This window comes from Hippopotamus amphibius, chromosome 16, assembly GCF_030028045.1.
Source record: "Hippopotamus amphibius kiboko isolate mHipAmp2 chromosome 16, mHipAmp2.hap2, whole genome shotgun sequence".
NCBI classification, from domain to species: domain Eukaryota; kingdom Metazoa; phylum Chordata; class Mammalia; order Artiodactyla; family Hippopotamidae; genus Hippopotamus; species Hippopotamus amphibius.
Window position 1 is genome coordinate 234,918 of NC_080201.1, and position 26,440 is coordinate 261,357.

At 51.0% G+C, this 26,440-nt stretch overlaps 1 protein-coding gene across 21 annotated transcripts in view; it reads left to right on the forward strand.

The window, feature by feature from the left end:
- The first annotated feature begins 1,118 nt into the window (after positions 1 to 1,118).
- Positions 1,119 to 26,440, forward strand: part of FANCA (FA complementation group A) — a 49,712-nt gene continuing 24,390 nt past the window's right edge. For 11 of the 21 annotated variants that reach the window (XR_009049795.1, XR_009049796.1, XM_057713479.1 and 8 more), the window contains exons 1-20: positions 1,129 to 1,257; positions 1,899 to 2,008; positions 2,367 to 2,460; positions 7,962 to 8,104; positions 8,212 to 8,307; positions 9,605 to 9,678; positions 15,986 to 16,098; positions 17,503 to 17,585; positions 17,940 to 17,973; positions 18,364 to 18,430; positions 19,822 to 19,934; positions 20,896 to 20,972; positions 21,197 to 21,338; positions 21,630 to 21,763; positions 22,915 to 23,025; positions 24,202 to 24,297; positions 24,389 to 24,448; positions 25,232 to 25,320; positions 25,939 to 25,999; positions 26,090 to 26,139. Coding sequence is in view for 12 of the 21 variants with exons in the window: in XM_057713479.1 (XP_057569462.1) it covers positions 1,179 to 1,257; positions 1,899 to 2,008; positions 2,367 to 2,460; positions 7,962 to 8,104; positions 8,212 to 8,307; positions 9,605 to 9,678; positions 15,986 to 16,098; positions 17,503 to 17,585; positions 17,940 to 17,973; positions 18,364 to 18,430; positions 19,822 to 19,934; positions 20,896 to 20,972; positions 21,197 to 21,338; positions 21,630 to 21,763; positions 22,915 to 23,025; positions 24,202 to 24,297; positions 24,389 to 24,448; positions 25,232 to 25,320; positions 25,939 to 25,999; positions 26,090 to 26,139 (1,826 nt within the window). In the remaining 9 variants the exon portion in view is untranslated. Of the gene's footprint in view, positions 1,258 to 1,898; positions 2,009 to 2,366; positions 2,461 to 7,961; positions 8,105 to 8,211; positions 8,308 to 9,604; positions 9,679 to 15,985; positions 16,099 to 17,502; positions 17,586 to 17,939; positions 17,974 to 18,363; positions 18,431 to 19,821; positions 19,935 to 20,396; positions 21,034 to 21,196; positions 21,339 to 21,629; positions 21,764 to 22,914; positions 23,026 to 24,201; positions 24,298 to 24,388; positions 25,321 to 25,417; positions 25,522 to 25,938; positions 26,140 to 26,440 lie in introns of those variants that run through there. The other 10 variants (XR_009049801.1, XR_009049802.1, XR_009049799.1 and 7 more) reach the window with 9 other exon arrangements.

Here is a 26,440-nt window from a genome sequence, read left to right on the forward strand (position 1 = left end):
GCCTGGGGGCTAGCACAGGCCCGCTGGTGGGCAGAACCGACCTCGTCACTTCCCTCCCTCTCATGACGGCCACACGGGTCAAGCAACTCCTGTTTCTGTTGCGTCGCTCCCGTGTCATCACCAGCCCAAAAGGAGGGGACAGAGACGGGGGGAGGACTCATGGCCACTTTTTGCGACCCCCAAGGGCCATGTGCTGTCTAGCAGGCCCCACCACCCGTGGGCCTTTGTTTACCCAAGGACAGCAGCCCCCAGCCTGGAACGGGCAGCAGCAGTGATGCAGGGTGGCCATGGCCTGCCCCCAACCTCGAAAGCGTGGCGTCTCCAGCCACTTGGAAGCAGTTCAGGAGGTGGCAGTGAGCGCTCTTTGAGGGCATCCCGCACCCCCAAAGTGTTCGTGCCCAAGGAACCACGTGTGAAAACCTGGACACTGAGAGATGGGGCTGCACCGTGACCGTGAGATAACAGAAGCGTACGTCGGTCTCTGCGCCCTGTGCTGGCACTGACCTCCTGAAAACTCCTAAGTGGCAAGAATGCTAGGAGCATCTTTTTCGCTGACAGGGGGACTCTGGGTGGGTTCCTGGTCGGCTCCGGGACGGGGGCTGCTCACCAGAAAGACCAAGCCATGGGCACGAGCCTGGGGTTTTCAGCCCTCCTCCCCGCACCCTCCGCAGAGGGGAGAGGGGCTCGGAAGGCGCTTAGCGTGTGTGACCCCCGCTGCCATACACTACTCCCGTTCGCGCTTAAGTGAAGCCAAGGGAGAGCCATGCTCAGCTCCCCAGCCGCACCGCCGCCCGGGCTCCGCGCACGGTCCCGGAGAGCCGCGCGGTTTCAGCGTCTCCCTGGATTTGCGGTTGCCGGGCTGTTTCTTCATGCCCAGGCCTGGGTCGCCTCGACAGGAATAACGACCGTGATGCGGGTCGAATCATCACGGCCAACCGCCAACTTCCGGGAGACCCACCCGGCCCAGGCGTCGGTCAGCCCGCGGCCCGCCACCACCAAGATGGCCGCCACACGCAGCCCGCAAGATGGCCGCCGGGACTCCGCCCCAGAGGGACGGCTGGCAGCCAATGGGCGCTCGCGTCTGTCCGCGGCCAATGGGAAGGCAGCGCGGGCCGCGGCCAATGGGAAGGCAGCGCGGGCCGGATGCCGGGATCCGTCGCCCCGGCCTCGTTCGCGACATGTCGGCCTCCCAGGCGCGGGCCGCCGTGTCGGGCCCGGGGCCCGGGGGCCTCAGAAGGTCGTGGGCCGAGCTGCTGGGTAGGTGGGCGCGGGGCCCCGAGACCCCTTCCCGCCCCAGCCTCCTTCGGCCCGTCCCCGTCTCCCCCTCACCCCGACCGCGGCCCGTCCGCTCCCTCCGACCCCCGGCCCTTCTCGTCCCCGCGCCCACCCTGAGCTGCCCCCTCCTGGAAGCCCTCTGTCCACTCTGCCCAGCGTGCGGCCGAGAGGGACAGTTCCGGAAGGTGGGGGTTAAGGGTCACTGGATGGCGGGAACTGCTCAGCTCGGCTTAGCCCCGGATTCACGTAACCTCTTTGAAAGGATCAGTCCCAGGAAACGAGCGTTGGCAGCAGCCGGCCCGCTAAACTAGACCTCACTCAGATGTCACCAGTTTTCCCCACACTGTCCTTTTTTTGTCCAGCCTCCCGTGAGACAGTGACTCCCTTCTCCTTGGGTGACAGTTCCTGGGTCTTCCTGACCTGGGCGTTTTGAGACGTGTCCCTCAGTGGGATGTGTCTCATGTGTCCCAGGATTCGATGAAGCTTGTGGCGTTTTTGGCGGGAAGCCCACGGAAGTCACGTTCCCGTATGCGTCATCTCCCGGGGTACAGGGTGTCATGGTGTCTCCTTGCCCGAGTTTTTAAAGAGTGCTGTAATTTTTTGAAACTGATTTTCTCCCCTAGAGGGAAGGGTCAGGAGGCAGAAGTTGGGTCCTGAAGGGGAGCAGAAGGTGAAGGAGTCGGCTCTGCGTCTCCTGAGAAGCCACCTAAACCTGGGGGACCTTGTGCTTGAGGTGAGAGGAAGTTGGTTTCGCCTTGGGGAGCACATTTGAGTTTGGGGTTTTGGGGCCTAGCCAAGGCATCATCTTCATAAAGAGACACCTGGGAAGCAGCATGGTTACCTGGGAGAAGCACCCGTTAAGTGCCGTCCAGGTGAGAAGAGTGATCAGGAGCACTTGTCTGTTTGGAGGGAAAACAGTCCAGGGAAGAAGCTGGTAGTTCTCAAAGGCTTCAGTAAGTTTCACCTTTTAAAATGTTTTCTCACCTCAGACCATTTGGGAGTAGCACAGTAAGCAAGCGCGGTGTACGCTTTGGTTGTTTTCAGGACGCGGCTTGAGTTTTAAAATGGAGTGTTTGGTGTTTGGTTTCTAGGTGGAAGCTCCACCCGGCAAACAGTTATGTCTCAGCCGCTGGTTTGATTGTGACAGTCCTGGGGCCCACAGTGACCTTTCCTGTTCATTGATAGGTAAGTTAGAGCTTCATTTTCTTAATGTATTGAGTTATGGAAGAGCTTTACGTCAAGTGGCTTTGTTGTTTTTTGAAATTTAATTCTTATTGGTATACCATTGCTTTATAATGTTGTGTTAGTTTCTACTGTAAAGTTAGTCACTGTAAAGTGACTGATTTACCTATAACAAGCAGACATGCAAATTCCCGCAGGTAATGCCTTTCTGCTTATATGTGTGGTCACAACTACAAGTTTTTGTGACTTGCTTGGGGCTTGTTTTGAGGCTCTTGTTTAAGAACAGTGACTCAGCATCTGGCTCAGAAGCAGTAGGAACCAAAGTGACCCTTGGAAAAATGAGACAGAAGCGTGTGCCTCGTTTCTGGAAGTTGTGAGAGCAGGCTCTGCTGTGGGGAAGAGCAGCAGGCAGCCAGAGACACAGGCTGATTGGGGTGCAGACCACTGCCAGACAGCGGCTATGGCAGGGTGGCGAGTCCCAAGAATTGTCTGGTTCCCTGATGCATATGAATGCTATGTTTACACAGTACTGTAGTCTACCAAGTGTGCAACAGCGTGGCTAAAAAATGTACATACCTTAATTAAAAGATGCTCTATCACTAACGTTTAAAAAATACTTTGTTGCTAAAAATGCTAACCAACATCTAAGCCTTCAGTCATCATCTTTTTGCTGGTGGAGGTCTTCCCTCAGTGTTGATGGCTGATCAGAGTGGAGGTTGCTGAAGGCTGGGGTGGCTGCGGCCACTTCTTAAAATAAGACAACAATGACGTCTTCTGTATCTTCCTTTCACAAATTATCTTTCTGTAGCCTGCAGTGCTGGGTGATAGCATTTTACCCACTGTAGAACTTCTTTCAAAATTGGAGTCAGTCTTTTCAAACCCTGCTGCTGCTTTATCAACTAAGTTTATGTAATAGTCTAAATTTTTTGTTGTCATTTCAGCAGTCTCCCGGCATCTCACAAGGAATACATTCAGTCTCGAGAAACCACTTTCTTTGCTCAGACACAAGACACAACGCCTCATCCTTCAAATTTTATCATGAGATTGCAGCAGTTCAGTCACATTTTCAGGCTCCACTTTTTTTTCTCTTTTTTTTTTTCAATTTCTATAATTATTTATTTTTATAAATTTATTTTTATTTATTGGCTGTGTTGAGTCTTTGTGCACGGGCTTTCTGTAGTTGTGGCGAGCCGGGGCTACTCTTCATTGCGGTGCAGGGGCTTCTCATTGCGGTGGCTTCTCTTGTTGTGAGCATGGGCTCTAGGCACACGGGCTCAGTAGTTGCAGAGCATGTGCTTATCATTAGTTGTGGCTCGCAGGCTCTAGAGCGCAGGCTCAGTAGTTGTGGTGCACAGGCTTAGTTGCTCTGCAGCATGTGGGATCTTCCCCGACCAGGGATCGAACCCGTGTCCCCTGCATTGGCAGGCGGATTCTTAACCACTCTGCTACCAGGGAAGCCCTTGTAATTTATTTTTTTAATTGAAGTATAGTTGACTTACAGTGTTTCAGGTGTATAGCAAAGTGACTCAGTTATACACATGTAGATAGCTCTCTCTCTCTCTCTCTAGATATATATTCTTTTTCAGATTCTTTTCCATTATAGGGTATTACAAGATATCGAATATATTCCCTGTGCTGTACAGTAGGCCCTTGTTGTTTGTTTTATATATAGTGTGTGTGTTTTAAACCCAAACTTCTAGTTTATCCCTCCCTGCCTCCCTTTCCCCTTTGGTAACCGCAAGTTTGTTTTCTGTGAGAGTCTGTTTCTGTTTTGTAATAAGTTCATTTGTGTCATTTGTTTAGATTCCACACATAAGTGATCTCATACGATATTTGTCTTTGTCTCACTTCACGTAGTGTGATCATCTCTAGGTCTGTCCATGTTGCTGCAAATGGCATTATTTCATTCTTTTTTATGGCTGAGTGATACTGCATTGTGTGTATGTACCACATCTTTTTTACCCATTCACTTGTCGATGGCCACTTGGGTTGCTTCCACGTCTTGGTTATTGTCAATGGTGCTCAGGCTCCACTTTTAATTCTAGTTCTCGTGCTGTGTCCTCCACATCTGCAGTTACTTCCTTCACTGAGTTTTTGAATCCCTCAAAGTCATGCACAGTGGCTGGAATCAGCTCCTTGCAAATTCCTGTTACTGTTGACGTTTTGATTTTGATACATTCTTCCCATGAATCACAGATGTTCTTAATGACATCTAAAATGGTGAATCTTTTTCAGAAGGCCTTCAATTCACTTTCTGCAGATCCACCAGAAGAATCACTGTCTACGGCAGCTGTAGCCTTACGAAGTATATTTTTAATTTATTTTTTATTTTTAATTTTTTTAAGCTCTTTATTGGAATATAATTGCTTTATACTCTTGTACCAGCTTTTGAGGTACACCACAGTGAATCAGCTGCATTTATCCACATATCCCCATATCCCCTCCTTCCCGCGACTCCCTCCCGCTTTCCCTGTCCTGGCCCTTTAAGGCATCACCCATCATGGAATTGATCTCCCTTTGTTATACAGCAACTTCCCACTGGCTGTTTTACAGTTGGTAACATATGTATGTCTATGCTACTCTCTCACTTCCTTGCAGCTTCCCCTTTGCCCCTCCACCCCCCTCAATCCCATGTCCTCCAGTCCATTCTCTGCATCTGCATCCTTATTCTTGCCCTCTCACTGGGTTCATCAGTACCATTTTTTTTTTTTTTTTTTAGGATTCCGTATATATGAGTTAGCATACAATATTTTTCTCTTTCTGGCTTACTTAGCTCTGTATGACAGACTCTAGGTCTATCCACCTCATTATACATAGCTCCATTTCATTCCTTTTTATGGCTGAGTGATACTCCATTGTATGTATGTGCCACATATTCTTTATCCATTCATCTGTTGATGGGCATTTAGGTTGCTTCCATGAAGTATATTTTTTAAATAATGGGAGTAGAAATTTGAAATGCACTGCTTGATCCGTGGGCTGCAGAATGGGTGTTGTGTCAGCAGCTGTGAAAACAGCAGAAACCTCTCATCGTCCATCTCCATCAGAGCTCTTGGGGGATCAGCTGCATTGTCCATGAGCAGTTGAAAGGAATCTTTTTTTCTGAGCAGTAGGTCTCAAGGGTGGGCTTAAAATATTCAGTAAACCATGTTGTCAACAGATATAGTGTCACACAGGTTTGTTCCATTTTTTAGAGCACAAGCAGAGTTGATTTACCATAAGTCTTAAGTGCCCAAGGACTTTCAGATGGTGAATGATCACTGGCTTTGACTTAGTCACCAGCTGCATTAGCTTCTTCTTTTTTTTTTTATTGGAATATAATTGCTTTACACTCTTGTACCAGTTTTTGAGGTACACCAAGGTCAATCATCTGTATTTATACACATATCCCCATATCCCCTCCCTCCCTCGACTCCCCCCCACCCTCCACATCCCAGTCCTCTAAGGCATCATCCATCATTGACTTGAACTCCCTTTGTTATACAGCAGCTTCCCACTGGCTATTTTACAGTTGGTAGTATATTGCATTAGCTTCTAACAAGAGAGCAAGCCTGTCCTTTGAGGCATTGAAGCCAGGCACTGACTTCTCCTCTCTGGCTGTGAAGTCCTAGGTGGCATCCTCTTCCAGGAGAAAGCTGTTTTGTTTACACTGAAAACCTGTTGTTTAGTGCAGCACCTTCATGAGTGATCTGAGCTGCATCTCCTACGTGGCTTGCTGCAGCTTCTCCATCAGCACTTGCCGCTTCACCTGGCATTTTCGTGCTGTGGAGATGGCTTCTCTCCTTCAGCCTCATGATCCAACTGCTGCTGGCTTCAGACGTTCCTTCAGCGGCTTCCTCCCCTCTCTCAGCCTTCATAGAATTGAAGAGAGTGAGGGCCTGGCCCTGGATTCAGCCCTGGCTGAAGGGAATATTGTGGCTGGTTTGATCTTCTGTCCAGACACTAAAATTTTCTCCACATCAGCAGGAAGGCTGTTTGGCTTCCTTATCATTCATGTGTTCACTGGAGTAGTGCATTCATTCATTCATTCATTTATTTATTTTATTTTATTTTATTTTATTTATTTTTTGGCCACATTGGGTCTTTGTTGCTGCGTGTGGGTTTTCTCCAGTTGCGGTGAGCAGGGGCTACTCTTCGTTGTGGTGCATGGGCTTCTCATTGCAGCGGCTTCTCTTGTTGTGGAGCATGGGCTCTAGGCGCACAGGCTTCAGTAGTTGTGGCACGTGGACTCAGTAGTTGTGGCTCACAGGCTTAGTTGCTTCTCAGTACATGGAATCTTCCCAGACCAGGGCTTGAACCCGTGTCCCCTGCATTGGCAGGTGGATTCTTAATCACTGCGCCACCGGGACGTCCCCACTAATTTGTTTTAAATCTCTACTACAATAACCTTATACCCCAGGCTCGCTGTGGCAGCTGATCCTTGAAGGTCATGGTGTTGCTTCTTTTGCTGGAATTGTACGTGGATTTCACAGGCTGGGCAGGGTTCAGGGAACCAGCTCAGCCACACACTTCCTTGTGTGGACTTTTGGATCAGAGCATAAGAACTTCAGTAAGAAGTTCATCTTGGCCACAGAAATATAAATAGACCCGCATGAGTTTTTTAGTTGTTTTCCCTGCTGAAGATGGTGAGTACCATATGTGTTCATATTTGTAACAAATAAAAGCTATGTAAACAGAAACAGGAATAAACTTTCCCATGGACACAAATTGGAAATAAATGGCTAGAAATGAACATTTTCTACATTTCTACCATAAGTTATTTCTTGCCCTCAGTGGTGGGTGATGTACTGTCATTTGGAACCTTTATAACTGCGGCCTGTGTTTTCGCTTCTGTAGTGGTCTGTGTTCCAAAGCCTTGAAGGTGATGGGCGTGTGGTACAGTTTCCTGTGTTTTAATTAGTTTTGGAGTCAAATACACTAGAAAACAAGTTGCTCGTAGGCATTCCCTATTTCCAGGCTGCCCAGCATTTCTCCCTTTGTCGCGTGCAGACCAGAGGCTGGTCCTCAGGAGGCGGGTGGCTGTCTGTGGGCCCAGCTTTCACCTGGCAGCCCAGGGGCTGGGTACACCTGTGGCCTGTGCTGCCCACCACGTGTGGCTGGTATTGCAAAGCCAGACCCTGTGTCCACTCAAACATCAGTGCACGGTTGTGGGGTTTGTAACTATAAAAAACAGGAATTTGTTAAAAGTTCTCAGTGTATTGTGCTCCTTTGGAAAGAGTTGCTGAAGTTCTTCGTCAGAACATATCTCCAAGCTCCCTTGTTTGTGTCACACAAAATGCACAGATATGTGTGTGCCACCATGTGCTTCAGGTGCTGCCCTGATTGTTGTGAGCTTTTTCAGTCAGACTGAAGTTGTCTTACTTTTAAACCTCGTGTTTCCCCCCAGGTCTCTTCTCCCCTTCGAAAGGCAATTTTCTGTGGTGCTGCAGCTGAAGAGAGGGCATTTAGCCAGTCTACTTCAGGTGTAGGTTTTGGGTGTCTCCATGTCTCGTCTTGTCTTTAAGGCTCTGCTCTGCGGGATCGAGCCGCGCGGCTGGGTGTTCCGGTGGCCGTCCTGTCCAGCCAGGTGGTGGCCTGCGGCCTCGTGCGGGTCTGTGAGGCGGACGCGGGGCTCCCTCCGCAGGTGCTGCTGTCGCCGGAGCAGAGGGTGAGATGCAGCACGAGTGAGGGAGCTGTGCGTGTTGCTTTTGAGCTGTTTGGGAAAATTGGACATTTAATATGGTTTCTTAGAAAAGATTTAATCTCTCTTTTCAGAAGAAACTGTCTTCCTTGTTTGAGGTCGCTGAGAATTTGTCAGCACAAAACATGTTCTCCCGTCTCTCCTTCTGTCAAGAGTTATGGAAAGTGCAGGTAAAGTTGAGATTGCAACTCTAACTCTAGGGTTTTCAAGCAACGTTCTGTTGGTTTTGGTGGAGCCAATAGAATCCTCAGGTTTTGTTAGGAATTCCAGCAAACATCTCATTAATTACAGAGACGGGTGGAAAGCTTTCAGCAAGTGCCTCTGTGGGTGGGAAAGAAGGACCCTCAGTTACCGTATTTGTCAGTTTCCCCCATCGTTAGTAATATTTATTAGAACAGACTGTGCACGGAGACGTCATATTCTGCCTTCTTAGGCGTAGTATGGTGAACAATTTCCCAGGGTAGTGAGCTAGAAAATGTGATTTAAAATTATTCTTTTTCTTTCTTTTTTTATTTTTTGTCCATGCTGCTTGGCTTTTGGGATCTTAGTTCCCCAACCAGGGATCGAACCCGTGCCCCCTGCAGTGGAAGTGCCGAGTCTTAACTACTGGACGGCCAGGAAGTCCTTTATCTGTTCTTTTTTGAAATGTTTTGAATTCAGTAGGCCTATAGATTTTTTTTTTAATTTTTAACTTTATGTGGGAATACAGTTGATTTACAGATTTTTGAATAGTTACTAAATGAGATCAGTTAAGTATATACAAAGGAAAGAAAAAACCCCAGGTGATGGCGCAGTCATGGTTTTCTCCCCTTTTATCCAGCATACAGTGTAGAGCTCAGTTGACCGTCAGACGGTGGTACGGCCCCCCTCCGCCCGCCATGCTGGCTAAAAGCGCGTGGGTTGTGATGGTCCCGTTGTCTGCGGGTGGCAAGGAAGAGTGGGCGGCTGTGTCAGGTTGGGTGGTTAGGAAAGACTTCCTGGAAGGAAGTTGCATGGAGTGTGAGGCCTGAGTCCAAGTTCCTGGGTGAAGAGGAGGGCACAGTGGGCATGGGGGCAGAGTCAGACTGGGGCTCCTTGTCTGAGGAGGAGGGCATGTTGGTGCTACAGCCTGGCCTGGAGGGCATCACTGAGAGGACAGACGAGAGTCTGAACTTTGTCCTGAAAGCTGGGAGGAACCATGGAAGGGCTCTAAAGAAGAGGGGAGATTGGCGTGGCCAGTTACATTTTGGAATCTTGTGTTAGCCACACTGGGAAAAGGCTTGGAAGCGGGTTGAGCTGGAGGCTGGACAGGGAACAAGCCTAAGCCTGAACATGGGAACGGTGGTGGGGATGGGAGGGGGATGAAGGTGGTGACGTGAGCGTCGGGAGGCTCAGTTTTCGGGAGAGCACGTGGTTGAGCACACAGGCTGAATGTCTTGTAGGAAAGTGTGTGCGTGAAAGACTCATAGTTTCTGTCGTTCTCTTCAGAATTCTTTGCTGCTTGAAGCTGTGTGGCGTCTTCATGTTCAAAAGATTGTAAGCCTCCAAGAGCTGCTGGAAAGGTATACCAGAGATTATTTAGCATTAAAAGTAAATTAAATATTTAAATTAAAAATTAAAATTTTTATGTAACATGAAATTAAACTAGTATTACATGATTTATTTTTTCTAACCTAGTCTGGTATGACTTATTTATATGTAAAGCCAAAAGTCACCCAGAGAAGCAGTTGCTTTATTATTATTATTATTATTATTTTATTTATTATTTTTTTGGGGGGGTACACCAAGTTCAATCATCTGTTTTTATACACATATCCCCGTATTCCCTCCCTTCCTTGACTCCCCTGCCTCGAGTCCCCCCCACCCTCCCTGCCCCAGTCCTCTAAGGCATCTTCCATCCTCCAGTTGGACTCCCTTTGTTATACAACAACTTCCGACTGACTATCTATTTTACAGTTGGTAGTATATATATGTATGTGCTACTCTCTCGCTTCGTCTCAGCTTCCCCTTCACCCCCCGCCCCCTCCCAAACCTCGAGTTCTCCAGTCCGTTTTCTGTATCTGCGTCCTTGTTCTTGTCACTGAGTTCATCAGTACCATTTTTAGATTCCGTATATGTGAGTTAGCATACAATATTTGTCTTTCTCTTTCTGACTTACGTCACTCTGTATGACAGACTCTAGGTCTATCCACCTCATTACATATAGCTCCATCTCATCCCTTTTTATGGCTGAGTAATATTCCATTGTGTATATGTGCCACATCTTCTGTATCCATTCATTTGTTGATGGGCATTTAGGTTGCTTCCATGTCCTGGCTATTGTAAATAGTGCTGCAATAAACATTATGGTACAAGTTTCTTTTGGGATTATGGTTTTCTTTGGGTATATGCCCAGTAGTGGGATTACTGGATCATATGGTAGTTCTATTTGTAGTTTTTGAAGGAACCTCCAAATTGTTTTCCATAGTGGCTGTGCCAACTTACATTCCCACCAACAGTGCAGGAGAGTTCCCTTTTCTCCACACCCTCTCCAACATTTGTTGTTTCCAGATTTTGTGATGATGGCCATTCTGATTGGTGTGAGGTGATACCTCATTGTGGCTTTGACTTGCATTTCTCTGATGATTAGTGATGTTGAGCATCTTTTCATGTGTCTGTTGGCCATCTGTATGTCTTCTTTGGAGAAATGTCTATTTAGGTCTTCTGCCCATTTGTGGATGCTTTATTATTTAAAGAGAACATTTGTTGTAATTGAAGTCCTCATCATGCACAGACTTGTAATGTTTTCTTTGTATAAGATATATAATGAGATAAAGTTTTTCACTTATTTTTTTATTGGAGTATAATTGCTCTACAATGTCATGTTAGTTTCTCCTGTACAGTGAAGTGAATCTGTTATACGTGTACATATAGCCCCTCCCTGTTGGACCTCCCCCCCCCCCCCATCCCACCCACCTAGGTGGTCACAGAGCACTGAGCTGAGCTTCCTGTGCTTTATAGCAGGTTCCCACTAGCTATCTGTTTTACGCATGCTAGTGTGTAGATGTCAATCCTAATCTCCCAATTTGTCCCACCCTCCCCTTCCCCTGCTGTGTCCACACATCTGTTCTTTACGTCTGCATCTCTATTCCTGCCCCGCGAAAAGGTTCATCTGTACCATTTTTCCAGATTCCACATATATGCGTTAATATACGATATTTGTTTTTCTCTTTCTGGTTTACTTCACTCTGTATGACAGACTCTAGATCCATCCTCATCTCTACAAATGACCCATTTTCATTCCTTTTTATGGCTAATACTCTATGAGATAAAATATTTTTAAAAACTAAAAAAGACATGTTCAGGTAAATATGGTTGGTAGAATGTGTGCAACTGTTACCTCCTGAAATCCCACTGAGAGTTAGAAAGGGGGTTTTATGAAAGGAATAACCCCATAAAGTTGGGAGAATCTAGGAGAGGAGAAGCAGGAGGTGGAGGGGCCGGTGGTGAAGGACGCAGCAAGTGGGCCAGCGGTGCGGTGGCTCCAGGTGCCTCTGGGTGTGGGGAGGGGAGGCTGGCTCAGACAGAGCTGCCGAGAGCACTCGAGAAGCACTCGGGGCTGCCGGTGGATTGTCTTCTCCTGCATGACGCCTGACGTCAGGGCACCAGGTGCAGGAAGCAGGCCTGACGGTTGAAGGGAGGGATGGACTTTCAGCCGCGATGGTTGGGGCCTTCAGTCCCCTACTTTCATTAACGGGTAGATCAACTGGTCAGACCAGCAACGGCCAAGAGACACGAGAGAGCAACACTCGCCCAGCCGACTTACCCGACACCCGCGAATGTCCCACCCAGCGGTAGCAGGGCACACGCTGATAAGCATGGAGCTGTCTCCAGGATAGGTCACATGGTTCAGGCCATAAAACAAGTTGGAATAAGTTTGAAAGGATTGAAACCATACCAAGTATGTTCTCAAACCACAGAGGAACTGAATAGAATCAACAGAAGAAAATTTGGGAAATCCACAATATTTGGGAATTAAGTAACACACTTTTAAATAATCAATGGGTCAGTGAAAAAAATCACAAGGGAGATTAGAAAATACCTTAAGACAGACAAAAGGAGAACAACATACCAAAAGTTATGGGATGCCGCTAAAGTAAGTGCTTAGAGGGAACTCTGTAGCTGCAAAAGTCTATATTAGAAAAAAGAATGACCTCGGGACTTCCCTGGTGGCGCAGTGGTTAAGAATCTGCCAATGCAGGGGATACGGGTTTGATCCCTGGGCTGGGAAGATCCCACATGCCAAAAAGCAACTAAGCCTGTACGCCACAACTACTGAGCCTGTGCTCTAGAGTCCTTGAACTACAATCACTGAAGCCCACGTGCCCTAGAGCCCATGCTCTGCAACAAGGGAAGCCACTGCAACGAGAAGCCCGTGCACCACAACGAAGAGTAGCCCCCATTTACTGCAACTAGAGAAAGCCTGCGTGCAGTGGCAAAGACCGGATGCAGCCAATCAGTGACATAAACTTTGCGCCTTAAGACACTGGAGAGAGGAAAGCAAACCAAACCCAGAGCAAGCAGAAGGAAGGAAATACAGTAAGAACGATTAGAGCGAAATCAATAAAATAGGAAAGGTAATAGAGAAAAATCGATGAACAAAAATGGTCTTTGAAAAGGTTAGCAAAATTGATAAACCTTTAGCTAGACTTACCAAGAAAAAAAAAAGACACAGCCAAAATCAAGATGAAATAAGGGTTATCACTGCTGACCATACAGAAATTAAAAGCATTTAAGGTACTACTGTGAACAGTTTTATGCCAATAAATTAGAAAACAGATGAAATGGATGAATTTCAATAAAGATGCAAAAGACTGCACTGGCTTGAAAAGAAAAGAACTGAAGAGATTTGTAGTAAGAAAGGAAACTGAGTCACTAATACAAAGGCTTCCCACAAGGAAGATCTCAGGCCCTGGCTTCTCTCATGAACTCTGCCAAGCACTTAAAGAGGAAATTCACGATCCATCCATAAATTCTTCCAGGAAATAAAGAAGGATGGATGGAGCACTTCCTGTCCTGCCTGCTCCATTAGGCCCGTAATACCCTGATATCAAAACTGGACAAAGATATCACAAGATAAGACAACTGTAGACCAATGTCTCTAATGAATGTAGATGAAAAAGTTCTCAACAAAATATTTGCAAACTGAATCCAGCAACATACAAAAAGTTCTAAACAACCATAATAAGGGGGACTTCCACGGTGGTCCAGTGGTTAAGACTGCGCACTTCCAAAGCAGGGAGCTCAGGTTTGATCCCTGGTCAGGGAACTGAGATCCCATGTGCTGTGAGGTGCGGCAAAAACAAAACAAAACCAAACCATAATAAGGGAGATTTCCCAAAATGCAAGGTTGGTTTAACATGTGAAAATTATTTAGTGTATTAATAGCACAAGGGACAAGAGTGATCGTCTTAATAGAAGCACAAAGCAGTTGAAAAATCTGTTACTATTTCATAACAACTCAGCAACATAGGAGCAGAGGGAACGTCAACGTGATAAAGGTTATCTGTGGAAAACCCACAGCTCACATCATCGTCATGAGACTGACGGCTCTCCTGTGACCAGGAATGTTGACACGTGTGTTCTGCATCAGCAGAGCTTCTAGCCAGGGAATTAGGCAAGGGGTACAAAAAGGCATCCAGGTTGGAATGGGAGAAGTAAAACTCTACAGATGACATGATCTTGCACATAGAAAATCCTGAGAAATCCACATCAGAAAGTTTTGGAGCTAATAAATGAGTTCCATGTGGCTGTAGGGTGCAAGACCAATACACAAAAATCACTTGTATTCTTAATATAACAGTGCACAGCCTGAAGGTGAAATTAAGAAATAATTTTAATAGTGCATCAAAAAGAGTAAAGTAGGAATAGTTCAAGAAGAACAGGACATGTGCACTGAAGACTACAGAGCATCGTTGAAAGAAGTTAAGACCTAAGTAAATGGATGTTCCATGTTGTGGGTTGGATTCTTGATGTCCTCAAGGTGGCTCCACTCCCAGCATGGTCTGCGCGCTCAGCCAGGCTTTCTTACACTGACGAGCGTGTCTTAATACTGACGTGGAAATGCAGGGGACACTGAATAGCCAAAAATTATTTGGAAAGAAGGAAAAAATTGGAGGACTCACACATCCTGTTCTGTTTTTATTTTATTTAATTTATTGGCTGCGTCTCGCTGGGTGCGAGATCTTAGTTCCCTGATGGAACCCATGCCCGCTGCAGGAAGCATGGCATCCTAACCACTGGACCACCAGGGACGTCCCGCATGTCCTGTTGTGAGAACTTACTACAAAACTGTAATTATCAAGACATTGTGGTCCTGGCATAGGACTGACATGTAGATAAACAGTAGGATTGAGAGTCCAGACGTACAGTCATACGTTTATGGCCACTCGATATTTATTTAGTTATTTGTTTACTTATTTACTTAAATTTATTTTATTTGTTTATTTTTGGTGCATTGAGTCTTCATTGCTGCATAAGGGCTTTCTCCAGTTGTGGTGAGCCTGGGCTACTCTTTGGGGTGCGTGGGCTTCTCATTGCAGTGGCTTCTCTTGTTGTAGAGCACGGGCTCTAGGCGTGTGGGCTTTAGTAGTTGTGGCTCTCGGGTTCTAGAGTGCAGGCTCAGTAGTTGTGGCGCTCCGAGGCATGTGGGATCTTCCCAGACCAGGGCTCAAACCCGTGTCCCCTGCATTGGCAGGTGGATTCTTAACCACTGCGCCACCAGGGAAGTCCCTGTTTTTAAAAAAATTTTTTAAATTTATTTGGCTGCATCAGGTGTTAGTTGTAGCATGCAGGATCTTCGTTGTGGCATTTGGGATCTTTTGTTGTGGCGTGCGGGCTCAGTGGTTGCAGTGTGCAGGCTTTCTAGTTGTGGTGCTCGGGGTTAGTTGCTCTGAGGCATGTAGGGTCTTAGTTCCCTGACCAGGGTTGGAACCCATGTCCCCTGCATTGGAAGGATTCTTAGCCACTGGACCACCAGGGAAGTCCTACCGTCAGTTGATTTTTGACATCAGTGCTAAGACCACTTAATGGGGAAAAACAGTCTTTTCAGCAATGATGCTGGGACCGCTGGACAGCTACATGCAAAAGAATGGAGTTGGACCCCTACATCACGTTACAGATGGCAGTTAACTCAATGCGTGAGACCTAAACGTAAGGGCTAAAGTCGTAAACCTCCTAGAAGGAGATCTAAGGGTAAATCTACATGATCTTGGATCAGGCAGGGGTTTCTTGGATATGACACCTAAAACTCATGTAACAAAAGAAAAAATAGATCACTTAGGCTTCATCAAATTTTAAAACTTTCATGTGTCAGTCCTGTCAAGACAATGAAAAGACAATCCACAGTAATTGTTTGCAAATCAGATATCTAGTACGAATATAGTGTCTGCAATAAAGAATTCCTATACCTCAACCATAAGAAGAGAAATAATCCAATTTAAAAATGGACAAAGGATTTCAATAGACATTTCTCTGAAGAAGATCTGCAAATAGCCAAGCACGTGAAAAGGTGTTCACCATCATTAGTCACCAGGGAAACACATCTGACAGGCAAGGCAGGTGAGGGCGCCCCGCCCTCTCCCCACTGCTCTGCGCCCAGGCAGGGACTGTCCTGCAGGGCTGCTGCCTTGACATTTAGAGCCCATTATTGTCCAAATAAATACACTGTTTATAAACAGCGATGACTTTGAACACAGGTGACAGCCATTCCTGACAGCCCAGTGCGTGCGCTGGCCCGGCTGTGACCTGGGGCGGGAAGGCTGCGGCCATGGGGAGAGTGTGAGAGGTGGTGGGCGCTGGGGTCAGCCAGCTGTGTGCTTGTACCTGCAGCCGTGCCGACCCTTGTGCCGTGGTGGCCTGGCTCTCCAGGGACCTGCGCCTGCTGTGTGAGCAGACAGAGGCGCCCCCTCCGCACGCCGCCGTCGCCAGGGCTGTGCTTGCTGGTAAGTTCGCTGTGGAGGCAGGCCCTGGGCTGAGGTTGCCTAGACCTGTGGGAGCGCCTCCTGCTGTGACCATCTGTGGGGAGCACAGCGGCCCCTGCAGTCGTGGTGTGGACACCCAACAGGAAGTCATCGCAGTCCGTAGCTGTCGTTGTGCATTTGTTTGCATTGAACTTGAATTGTGTGGAAACTGGTCCATCAGCCCATTGGCCCATTGGGTTGCACTGATGTGTTAAGGATGTGTACATTGTGACCTGCGAACAGAGGCAGGTGGCTCCCCCAGTGTCCCAGCTCCCACTTTGGGGGGTGAGAGCCCAGGGCTGATTGGACTGAAGGCGCAGTTCCTACACACCGCACAAAGGAAGTAGGGTCACAGATTGGTTAGTTACAGATCCCAGGGAGCCGGGGTGGGCTGTCCTCTGTCCCAGGTCACCAGCAAGCAGCAGACAGTGGGGCAGCAGGCACCTAACGCTTGTACGGTGGCCACTGACTTTCCACGGCTCAGCTCTAAGTGGTTAGTTTTGTTTTTCTGTTTTGTTTTGGCCACTCTGTGCAGCTTGCGCGATCTTAGTTCCCCAACCAGGATTGAACCCATGCCCCCTGCAGCGGAAGCCCAGAGTCCTAAACACTGGACCGCCAGGGAATTCCCCAAGTGATTGTTTTAAAGGGTGCCCTGGAGGAGCAAAGTGGGAACTCGGGCAGGAATCCTTTTCTGAATGTGGGGAGTCCGGGCAGCGCTGCGCCCTGTTCTGGCACCTTCCCTGAGGTGGCCCCAGCCCTGCTGCCCTCCGCCTCAGCAAACCCGCCATTGCCAGTCGTGCCTGAGGAGTGCAGTCCACAGCAGATGGAAACCTTGACAGGAGGGGTTCCCTGCAGGTGGCTTGTGGACTGTTTTCCTTTGCAAAAGGTGCATTCCTTTTTCCTAAAGCTTTCTTGGTGATGTGAGTTATTTCCGATTCCTGAATCCTGTAATCTGGTCCCAGATTAAGTTTAAATTGAAATTGGACAGGAAATCTTTTTAATTTCAGTCCCCAGCCTCATTGCCCGCAGTGTAGTGCTCTGGGTCCTAGACCGTCCTCGTGTGGCTGGTGTAGGAGACTGGCTGAGAGAAAGGCCACGAGAAACCCTTAGGAGATACTTTCTTTGTTTTAAGTGAGAAAGTCCTTCCTTAAACCCGGTGGATTGTGGGTTTCCCTTTTGCATAGAGTGTGGCTCGGGGAGGCTCTGCTGGCCTGGGTTTGGTGGGCGTGGTCGGTGGGCTCCCCAGGGCCGGGAGCCGGCATCCTCCCAGCGCCACGCAGGCCCTCACCCTGCCGGCCCCTCTGAAGCTGGTCGTCTGTGTGGTTCGTGGCCACGGTGTACCTATGACCACAGTGTACATAAATGCTTTATTTTTGTGGTTTTCAGATTTTGTGCAAATGTTCGTTTTGAGGGGATTCCAGAAGAATGCGGATGTGAGAGGAAACGTGGAGCCGGAGCGGATGCCCCAGGTGGGAGGACGCTGGGCACGGCTGCAGCACGAGGCCCACGCTGGGGTTGTCAGCTCTTTATGGGGGGCTGCTCTGCCGTCAGCACGGGGCGCTCCCTGCGTCCACATGTGAGGGCGTGGGCCTGGGTGGTGGTCTCTGCCCCACAGCTCTCAAGGGTAAAGTCCTCCTCCTGGCCCAGAACCGGGGCCTGTGCTTTAGGCCGGAGGGACGGGTGGGGTCCTGGGCCGTGTCTGCCTGAGAGGGCGTCTGGAGACGAGCTCGTTGTGAAGTCGAGTCCTGCTTTACTTTGGGGTAGTGGCTGGCTCGCCTGTGCTGCCCCCCCCCCCACGTGACCGCAGTGTCCTGTCCCCACAGGTGGCCGTTGCTGTTCTCGAGAGGATGCTGGCTTGTGAGTGGCTCTGTGGCCCGCGTGGATTCCCGTGGTTTGCCGCCTTTCCGGCTTAGCCCTGCTCCTGGGGGGCCCCTTTCACAGCTGTAATTGGGTGTAAACTTAGCGACGTAGTCATTCTCCTCCTGCTGTCACTTTTGGTGGCTTCATGTTTGGTCTCCAGAGCAGCAGTGGTGAGCGGTTGAGTGGCTCATTAGGGGAGCACCTTCCTGCCTGCATGTTGTGATTGGTTTTCGAGGCACTTGGGAGCTTACAGGCTTGTGCGTCGCACTTGGGGGCCCTGGAGGCCCGTGGCTGCAGGTGTCCTTTACCTGACTTGCCCGCAAGCACTGGCTCAGGGCTGTTTCTGATGGACGGTGGCGACGTGCTGCTGTCTCTCTTTTGCCTCAGCTGCGCTTGAAGCTTTGGCGGCCGGGATGCAGGAGGGGTCCCCAGCACACAAGGCAGTGAGCTGCTGGTAAGTTCCTGGGGGCGGGCCTGCCAGCTGAGTGGTCCCAGGTATGCTGGTCCCTCTGGAAGGCTCCGTGCTTCTTTGCCATTGTGGTGATGTCAGGAGGTGGAGAGTGCTAGAAGCCCTCTGAAGACGAGGCCCTTCCTGTGGCAGCTGTGCCACCTCTGGGTGTGGGGGGGGGGGCGTCCTCAGGGTCCCATCCGGGGTGACCTTACCCGCTGTGCCTGCCCCATGGCACCCTCCATTGGCTCTCTCTGGTTCTGGGGAGGCACGTCCACGCACTTGGGGACTGAACTTTGGGGTGTCGGGTTTGCTTCAGAGTAATGGGGTGAGGCCACCTGGACCTTGGCTGTCTCCGGGAAACCCAGGAGATTTCGTAGCATTTCCAGGCTTGGTTACTCTTTCCGTTTTTTAATTATTTTGTTCCTGATTGCCTGTTCTCCATGATTATTTTAATAGTCCTCAAACCTGCTGTGTGGTTGAATACTTTACCAACTGGCATATAAAACACTGCTCTGTTCTACGTTTTATGTTTTCACGATGTGCTGACTCCGTGCTCAAACTCATCCCGAGAGTCGGATTGTGACTTTTCACATTTCTTAATTAGTTGCCAACACAATAAAATCAGACATCGCCTCCCAGTCTGTGTGGCCATCCTGCCCGGAGCCTCCTCACTGCACATGTGGTGCGGGCAGTTCACGTGGCTGCTGGGGCTCCGGATTCTCTCCCCTAAGGGATTGGGTGGGGGCGGCTGTGACGCCCTACTGTTGGCTCCAGTCCCCCTCTGTCCCTCCTGACCTGTCGGTGACATCCTGCTCCCTCTCTTCCTTCCTTCCTTCTCCTTCTTTCCTTCCTTCTCCAACCGCTCTGTGACTCCAGGAGCGGTTAAGAGCCTCTGTGTGCTGGGGCCAGACGAGGTGCTCAAGCAGGGCTTGGCACAGCCCTGCCACCTCTGGTTCCCATGTCACAGAGGGAGACTGAGGCTTTGCGATGTGTGCTGGGGCTGGGCCCGGCTGCTGGCTGCGGTCACCATGGCCTCCGTCACCCCCTGCGGGGCCCAGTCCTCCATGACCTCCCTCTGACCTTCCTGTTTCTCCATGCGACAGCGACTCCCTTGCCCTGTATTCTGTCCTGTGGAAGTGACGCTCCCCTGGATTCCATTTCCACCTGTGGCACGGCAGCCTGGCTGCAGGCCAGGCCGGGAAGCGTGTCGGGGGTGGTCAGGGCCAGCCTGGGAGCCTGTGCTGGGGGTCTGGAGTCGGGGCCCTGCAGGTCCCTGCCTTCTTTCCCGATGAGCTGCTCCTCGTGCGTGAGGTGCTACTGTCGGGTGCTGACGCTGTCGGGTGGCGGAAACCTGCAGGGGTCTTCTTCCCTGAGAGCCTCTGCTGCGTCTGCAGGTTTGGCATATTCAGTGGACACATGTATCGGAGCATAATTTCAACGGAGTCTCCAAAGAGGTTCTTCTGTCACACTCTGACCCAGATCCTCACCCACAAGCCTGTGCTGAAAGGTGGGTCCTGGTGCCCCGGGTGCCTCCCCTGGTGGATGCTCGGGTGCAGATGTTAATGCCAGAAGGACAGTCCTGTCGTTCAACACCTTCTCGTTTGAAAGCGACACTTTGCCGTAACAAAATTTAGAATTAAAGACGCTTCACCCATTCCCACAGTAGCGATGGAGTATCTTTAACATGAAGCCCTTCTTGTCTTTCCTAGATAGGTTACTTTTGTTTGTTTGTTTGTTTGAAATATTTATTTCTTTATTCATTTGGTTACACTGGGTCTTAGTTGTGGCAGGTGGGCTCCTTAGTTGTGGCATGTGAACTCTTGGTTGTGGCATGTATGTGGGATCTAGTTCCCTGAGCAGGGATGGAACCCGGGCCCCCTGCATTGGGAGCCCAGAGTCTTACCCACTGAACCAGCAGGGGCGTCCCTGTAGATCGGTTTTACAGCAGTGCTCATACTGTGGATTCCAGAGTTCTGTTTCCGTGGCTCGCGTCATCATTTCCTCTGTGGGTGCGCGGCTTTCTAAAAGGTGTGCGACGCCAAGTCACCTCGTGCCTGTGCGCTGTCCCGTGAGCGCGCTGCGTCTGTGAGGCTCGTGACGGTGCCTACTCTGCGGCACTGCCTCCTGGGCGACGTGGAAGACCCCACTGGGGGCTGCTGCCCCCCAGGAGGGCCTGGCCCAGCTGACCCGTGCTCTCCAGCCGCGTCCTTTCAGCACATCCTTGCGAACTGCTTATTCACAGTGAACGTTTAAAAGCTGCAAAATCAAAGTGTAATTGTCGGGCTGAAGGATATGTATAGCAGATATGATCAAGGATTAGCGACAACACAGACATTCCCTGGCAAGTGGGAAAATGGTGACGTTCACGTGCATTTGGGAAAGTGCAAATGAAAACAAGGACATGTGTTGACAGTGAACTTTGTGATGGTTACTGACCGGATGTTTTGTGTGTTTCCTCCCGAGTGAAGTTTCTGACGCTATTCAGATGCAGAGAGACTGGAGCTTCGCAAGGACCCCTCCTCTGCTCAGCGGCCTGTACCGCAGGGTGAGTGGGGTGCTGCACAGGCTCTGTGCTCCCAGGAGACGCCACAGCCACGGCCATCCACGCTGGACCGCCATCCGGGTCCAGAGACCGAATTTGTCATTTGGGCAAAAGCACCTTGTCCTGGATGAGAACCCCCTCCAGCTGGTGCTGGCCACGCGGGTCAGGAGGCACAGTGTCCCACGCGGAGTGGGAGGGCGAGGGTCCAGCTTTGACTCTGCTTTCAGCTGTTTGTGATCCTGAGCCCAGAGGAGCTGGTGGGCCACTTACAAGAAGTTCTGGAGACACAGGAGGTGAACTGGCAGCACATGCTGTCCTGTGTGTCCACGCTGGTGACCTGCTTGCCAGACGCGCAGCAGCTGGTTGCTGGTGAGCAGGGATGGGAGCCCTGTCGTGTTCCCCGTGTGTGTGCACGTGTGTGTGCGTGTGATGTGTGGGCCAGTGTTTGTGGGCAAGCCTGTGGGTGGAATCACCGTGTCCAGCTCCGCGAGGATGGAAGCCCTTCCCGCCCGCCGAGCTGGTGCCTTGAGTCCTGCCCTCTGCGGTCAGCCCACTGCTGGGCTGTATGCGGGCTGTCCTCAGGGGCCTGGGAGTCGGCACTGGGCAAGTGGGCCGTCCTGCCCGGCCCTGGTCCACAGCCGTGCTGCTGTTCTCGCCTAGGTTGGGTGGCCCGTTTGCTGGCCCGTGCGTTCGAGAGCTGCGACCTGGACAGCATGGTCTCGGCGTTCCTGGTCGCACGGCAGGCCGCTCTGGAGGGCCCAGCTGCCTTCCCATCCTACGCCGCCTGGTTCCAGGTTAGTCCCTCCGCGGCTGCCCGGCACCGCCCGGTTGCCACCGTGGGCAGCTTTGTCGGGACGGTTCAGCCTCCCACCTGCCCATTTGGGCCTCTTGCCGTCTCTCATGAGAAAATGAGTGAAATCTGGCAGGAGAGGGTGGAAAGGAACATCGTTGCTTGTTCTGCACGATGTGCTGCGGTAGGGGGAGCACCCTCCTCTCCGCCTCGTTTCCTGCCACGTGCGCACGTGTGCTGCTCTTCCCAGGCTGCTGAGCCCGGCCAGGCCTGGGGGGCATCTTCAGGACGTTGGCTTCGAAGGTTGGGCGTGTGTGGATTTGGGTTTACGAGCCCTGTTCTTTGCAGAAGCTTTGGGCAGTTTAGCTGTGGCCTCTTTGGAGAGCCTGCCTCCCTCCATGTCCTCCCTGCTCTGCCTGGTTCTGTGCCTAGCGTGCCCATAGGGAGGGTGGGCATGGTTCTTTCCTTTGCTCTCTCCTGGCCCCGTGCTTCCCCCAGCTCCGCACAGCAGGTCAGGGGCTATGTCCACAGTCTTGGCACTGAGGGACTTAACCAGAAACACCCAGTGCTCCGTTGGCAGGTCCGATGGTGTCAGCTTTGTGTCCTCTTTGCTTATTCTGATGACTTTGAGTCTGTGTGTCTGACAGCGTGTTTGTTCAGAAGAACCATGGGGTGTGCTTTGGAGGAGGAGGTGGCGTGAGGAGGGTGCTGGCCTTCGCAGGCTCATCAGGACATATTCAAGGCCGACACCTCTTCAGAACTTCCCAGGCGCCCTGGGTTCTTTAAGAGCTTTCCTGCTATGACCTGGGCGCAGGAGTCTCGGACGGGTTTGGGGCTGGAGTGGAGTGAACGTGTCTGTGAGGAAGGGGCTCTTAGAGGGTGGGGGCGGGATAGCCAATCCTGTCTCCAGGTTTCACAGAAAGGCTCCATGTTTACCGCTTTCTGCAGCAATGTGTTGTGTTTTGTTTGTTTTCAGCAATGTGTTTTTGATTTTTTAAATAAATTTTCAGTCTGTCTTTTTAGCTAGGGCACAGCTGTGCCATCCTAAAAGCAAATGAACTGAAATGGCTTTGCCTCCCTTTTCTTGCTGTTTCTGAGGCCGCCTTGAGTCCGGTCCTTATGTCGCCCCCGCCTCCCGTGCGTCCTCCCCCACAGGCCACCTTCGGCAGCACGAGAGGCTTCCATGGCTGCAGCAGAAAGGGGCTGGTCTTCCTCTTCAAGTTCCTGTCTGACCTCGTGCCCTTCGAGGCCCCCCGGTACCTGCAGGTGAGAGGCCAGCAGCACCTTTGGCTCAGGGCACCCCTGCAGGTGACAGTCACATGATGCAGACACCACCCTGGATCGTCGGAGTACATTCCTAGGGAGGCACGTTTCTTACAGTAAATGCCTAGAAACCAGCTGCGTGTGGTCCTAGGAGCTGGTGAGTGAGCAAAGCGTCTTCGGGCAGGGAGGTAGCAGAGTAGATCTGCGCGCCTGCACAGAAAGGGGTGCTCACACCTTGGACGCCGAGGCGAGCGAGTGTCCTGGGTCCCATGTTTGTTTTTTAAAAGTGATATATATATATTTTTTATTTATATTATTTATTTATTGGCTGCATTGGGTCTTCGTTGCTGCACATGAGCTTTCTGTAGTTGCGGCAAGCAGGGACTCCTCTTCATTGTGGTGCACAGGCTTCTCATTGCAGTGGCTTCTCTTGTTGTGGAGCATGGGCTCTAGGCACACGGGCTTCAGTAGTTGCAGCACATGGGCTCCAGAGTTGTGGCACACAGGCTTAGTTGCTCCACGGCATGTGGGGTCTTCCTGGAGCAGGGATCAGACCCATGTCCCCTGCATTGGCAGGCAGGTTCTTAACCACCGTGCCACCAGGGAAGTCCTGTATTTTTATTTGGAAGGAGAAGTGTCTGGAAGAATATGGCCGTGGCCATGACTTCTGGGGGTGTAGGAGCTCATGCTGCAGTTTGCGTTGTCACTGTGTGCATCAGTCTCGTGATTAGGAAGTGCCTTGCGACGAGCTTACTGTTGTAATCAGATGATTACCCACCGCATTTGTTTTGCGGGGTAGGGCACTTGGAAAATGAGTCTTACCTTCTCTTTTTAATTAAGAGGCATGTATTTCATTTCAGAGAATACACGTGATGTAACTCACACAGACTGGAGTCCTGCCTCCCCTTGCACTGTGGTCCGTGCTGCCTCTGGGGCCCCAGTGCCTCCCTGAGAGGGGAGGAGGGCTGCCGTGTGGGGGCCGGGGAGCCGGCTCTGTGGCAGGACCCTTCCTGCCTTCTCCCGGCCCCGTGCAGAAACCCTCACCCAGGACTCCGTCTGCTCTGCCTCCAGCCGTGACCCTGGGGCCTTCGGCTGATTCTTCACCTGCTGTCGTCAGTTCGCGTGTCTCCCCCGGGAAGTCAGGGTGGCTGACGGGCCCACTCTGCCCTCTGCCCGCAGGTGCACGTCCTCCACCCGCCACTGGTTCCCGGCAAGTACCGCACCCTCCTCAGTGACTACGTAGCGCTGGCCAGGACGCGCCTGGCCGACCTCAAGGTGAGTCCCGGCCTCCCCTGCTGCCGGTCCCTCCTCTCCCTCCTCGGAGGCTTGTGCCTGTCTGGGTCCTCACGCGCACACGTCTTTGCAGGTTTCTATAGAAAACATGGGGCTCTACGAGGATCTGTCTTCAGTCGGGGACATCATGGAGGTAACGTCCCCGCGCTCGTCTCTGAGCGTCTCTGTGTCTGAGCCTCTTCTGTCTGGGCCCCGGTGCGTGTGCAGCTGGGCCGTGCTCTCCTCGGGGGCTTGTCCTGTCATATTCACGCTGTTCAGAGCCGCGGCAGGGGTCACCACGCACAGAACATTTCTGGGGATCCCCTTCACGTGGTCTCATGGACGAAGTGATCTATAAAACAGTTGGGGGTGGGCAGGGTCATGTCTCTCTAGGAATTACAGAAAGAAACGTTAACTGTGTTTATGTAGACCAGATGTCAGATGGCCGTATGGGGTGTGTGTGCGCTTTCCTAAGACACCTTTACTGCAAAGTTGCAAGTCTCTGGAACGCCCTTGTAGATGCTGTTGGCCTGTTTGGTGAATACTTTAAATATTTAATGTAGTTTTCCGTTCAAGATTTATTGCTGTTCGCAAGTTGCCATCTTGTAACTTTTTTAAATCTCAGAAATTAGGTCTCTGCACCTTCCCACCTGGAAGTCTGGCACGGGAGCCTCGTCTCTCCCAGAAGGGCAGCGGGGAGGGGGTGGAGGGGACGGATGCGTGGAGCCTGGGCTTGGGGTGGCCGTGGCCGCCAGGTGCTGCGCTCCCCGAGGCCGGGGCAGCAGTCAGCCCCGTCCTGTGAGTTTGCTGGTTTCAGGGAGTTTGTCCCCTTGCCCTGTTGCGCCTCTCACCCGACCGCAGAGCGGGGGCCCTGCTCTGCTCCTGCCTTTCCCTTTAAACCTGCTGTTCTTTCCCCGTCCTCCTCGCCTGCTGCCAGCCCCACAGCCGAGCGGCCCGGGATGTTGAGAAGGCCATCGTGGTGTTTGAACACACGGGGAAGATTCCTGTCGCCGTCCTGGAGGCCAGGTGGGGTCACGCTGCCCGGAGGGCTTGTGGGCCAGCCCTGGCGCATGTGTGACGCCAGGTGCCACCGAGTCCCTGCTGTGACACGCGCTCCCTTTAGGAAAGCCCGGGTGCCCTGCAACACAGACTGTTCAGAGGGGCCAGATCCGGCTCTCCCTTCAGCCATGGTGACCTTTTTCTTATTCGTGCTTCAGTGGTGACCATGTGAGTGCAGGGAATTAAATAGAACAATTTTGTTGAATTTGATGTGACCCCAAAACATGTCGAATTCTGGTTGCTACCAGTGCGGGGTAGCTGTGGGCTAGCTTTCTGAAGGCTTTGCCTCTGAGAAACGTGCACGGCTTCCAGCTCCCACAGTCTACCTCATGGCCGTGGACAAACCCAGACTGCAGGGCTCTGCGTCTGGAAGCCTCCAGATTCCCTGGGTGCAGGTGGTCCCCAGCACAGAGTTCCCTTTGTGTTTAGTGTCCCAAAACAGTGAGAAGGAAGTCTTAAAAACGTGATAGAGTGTTATAGCCGGGAAACGCGACAGCACCTGGCCCACGCTCTGGCCTGCAGGGATGGCCCTGGACGTGGACGGTCACCACCCTCACTGAGGGTCCCCTGCCTTTTCTGTTGCAGCATATTCCGGAGGTCCTACTACCTGTCCCACTTCCTCCCCGCCCTGCTCACACCGCGAGTGGTCCGTACACGTCTCCACGAGCCTGGGGCCGGGTCGGCCGAGCACGGGGCTCCCGTCCGCGTCTCACCCGAGTCCTGTGTTTTCTCTCAGCTCCCGAGGGTCCCTGATTCCCGAGAGGCTCTCGTGGAGTCCCTGAGGAGGTATGCACGGCAGCGTGTCTTGTCTGGGGGCCTAGCAGCAAAGGCTCTGTGGCTCTTCTCTAGAGAAATGTGCTTTGTCACGTGTGTGCTTTCTTTATTGAAAGTCGGCTCAAAAATAGTTGGTTAAAATATTAAAAAGAAAAGTTCTTTGATTCTGGGTATCACAGCGTAGATTTTTCAATGAACTTTTAGAATGGTTAGTCTGGGAAATAAAGTAGCGTTTTTGCTACGTAGCCATTGGGGAAAGGAGGAAAATGTAAGCAAAGAAGGAAGAGGGAGATGTGAAAGCCTCCCGCCGTGG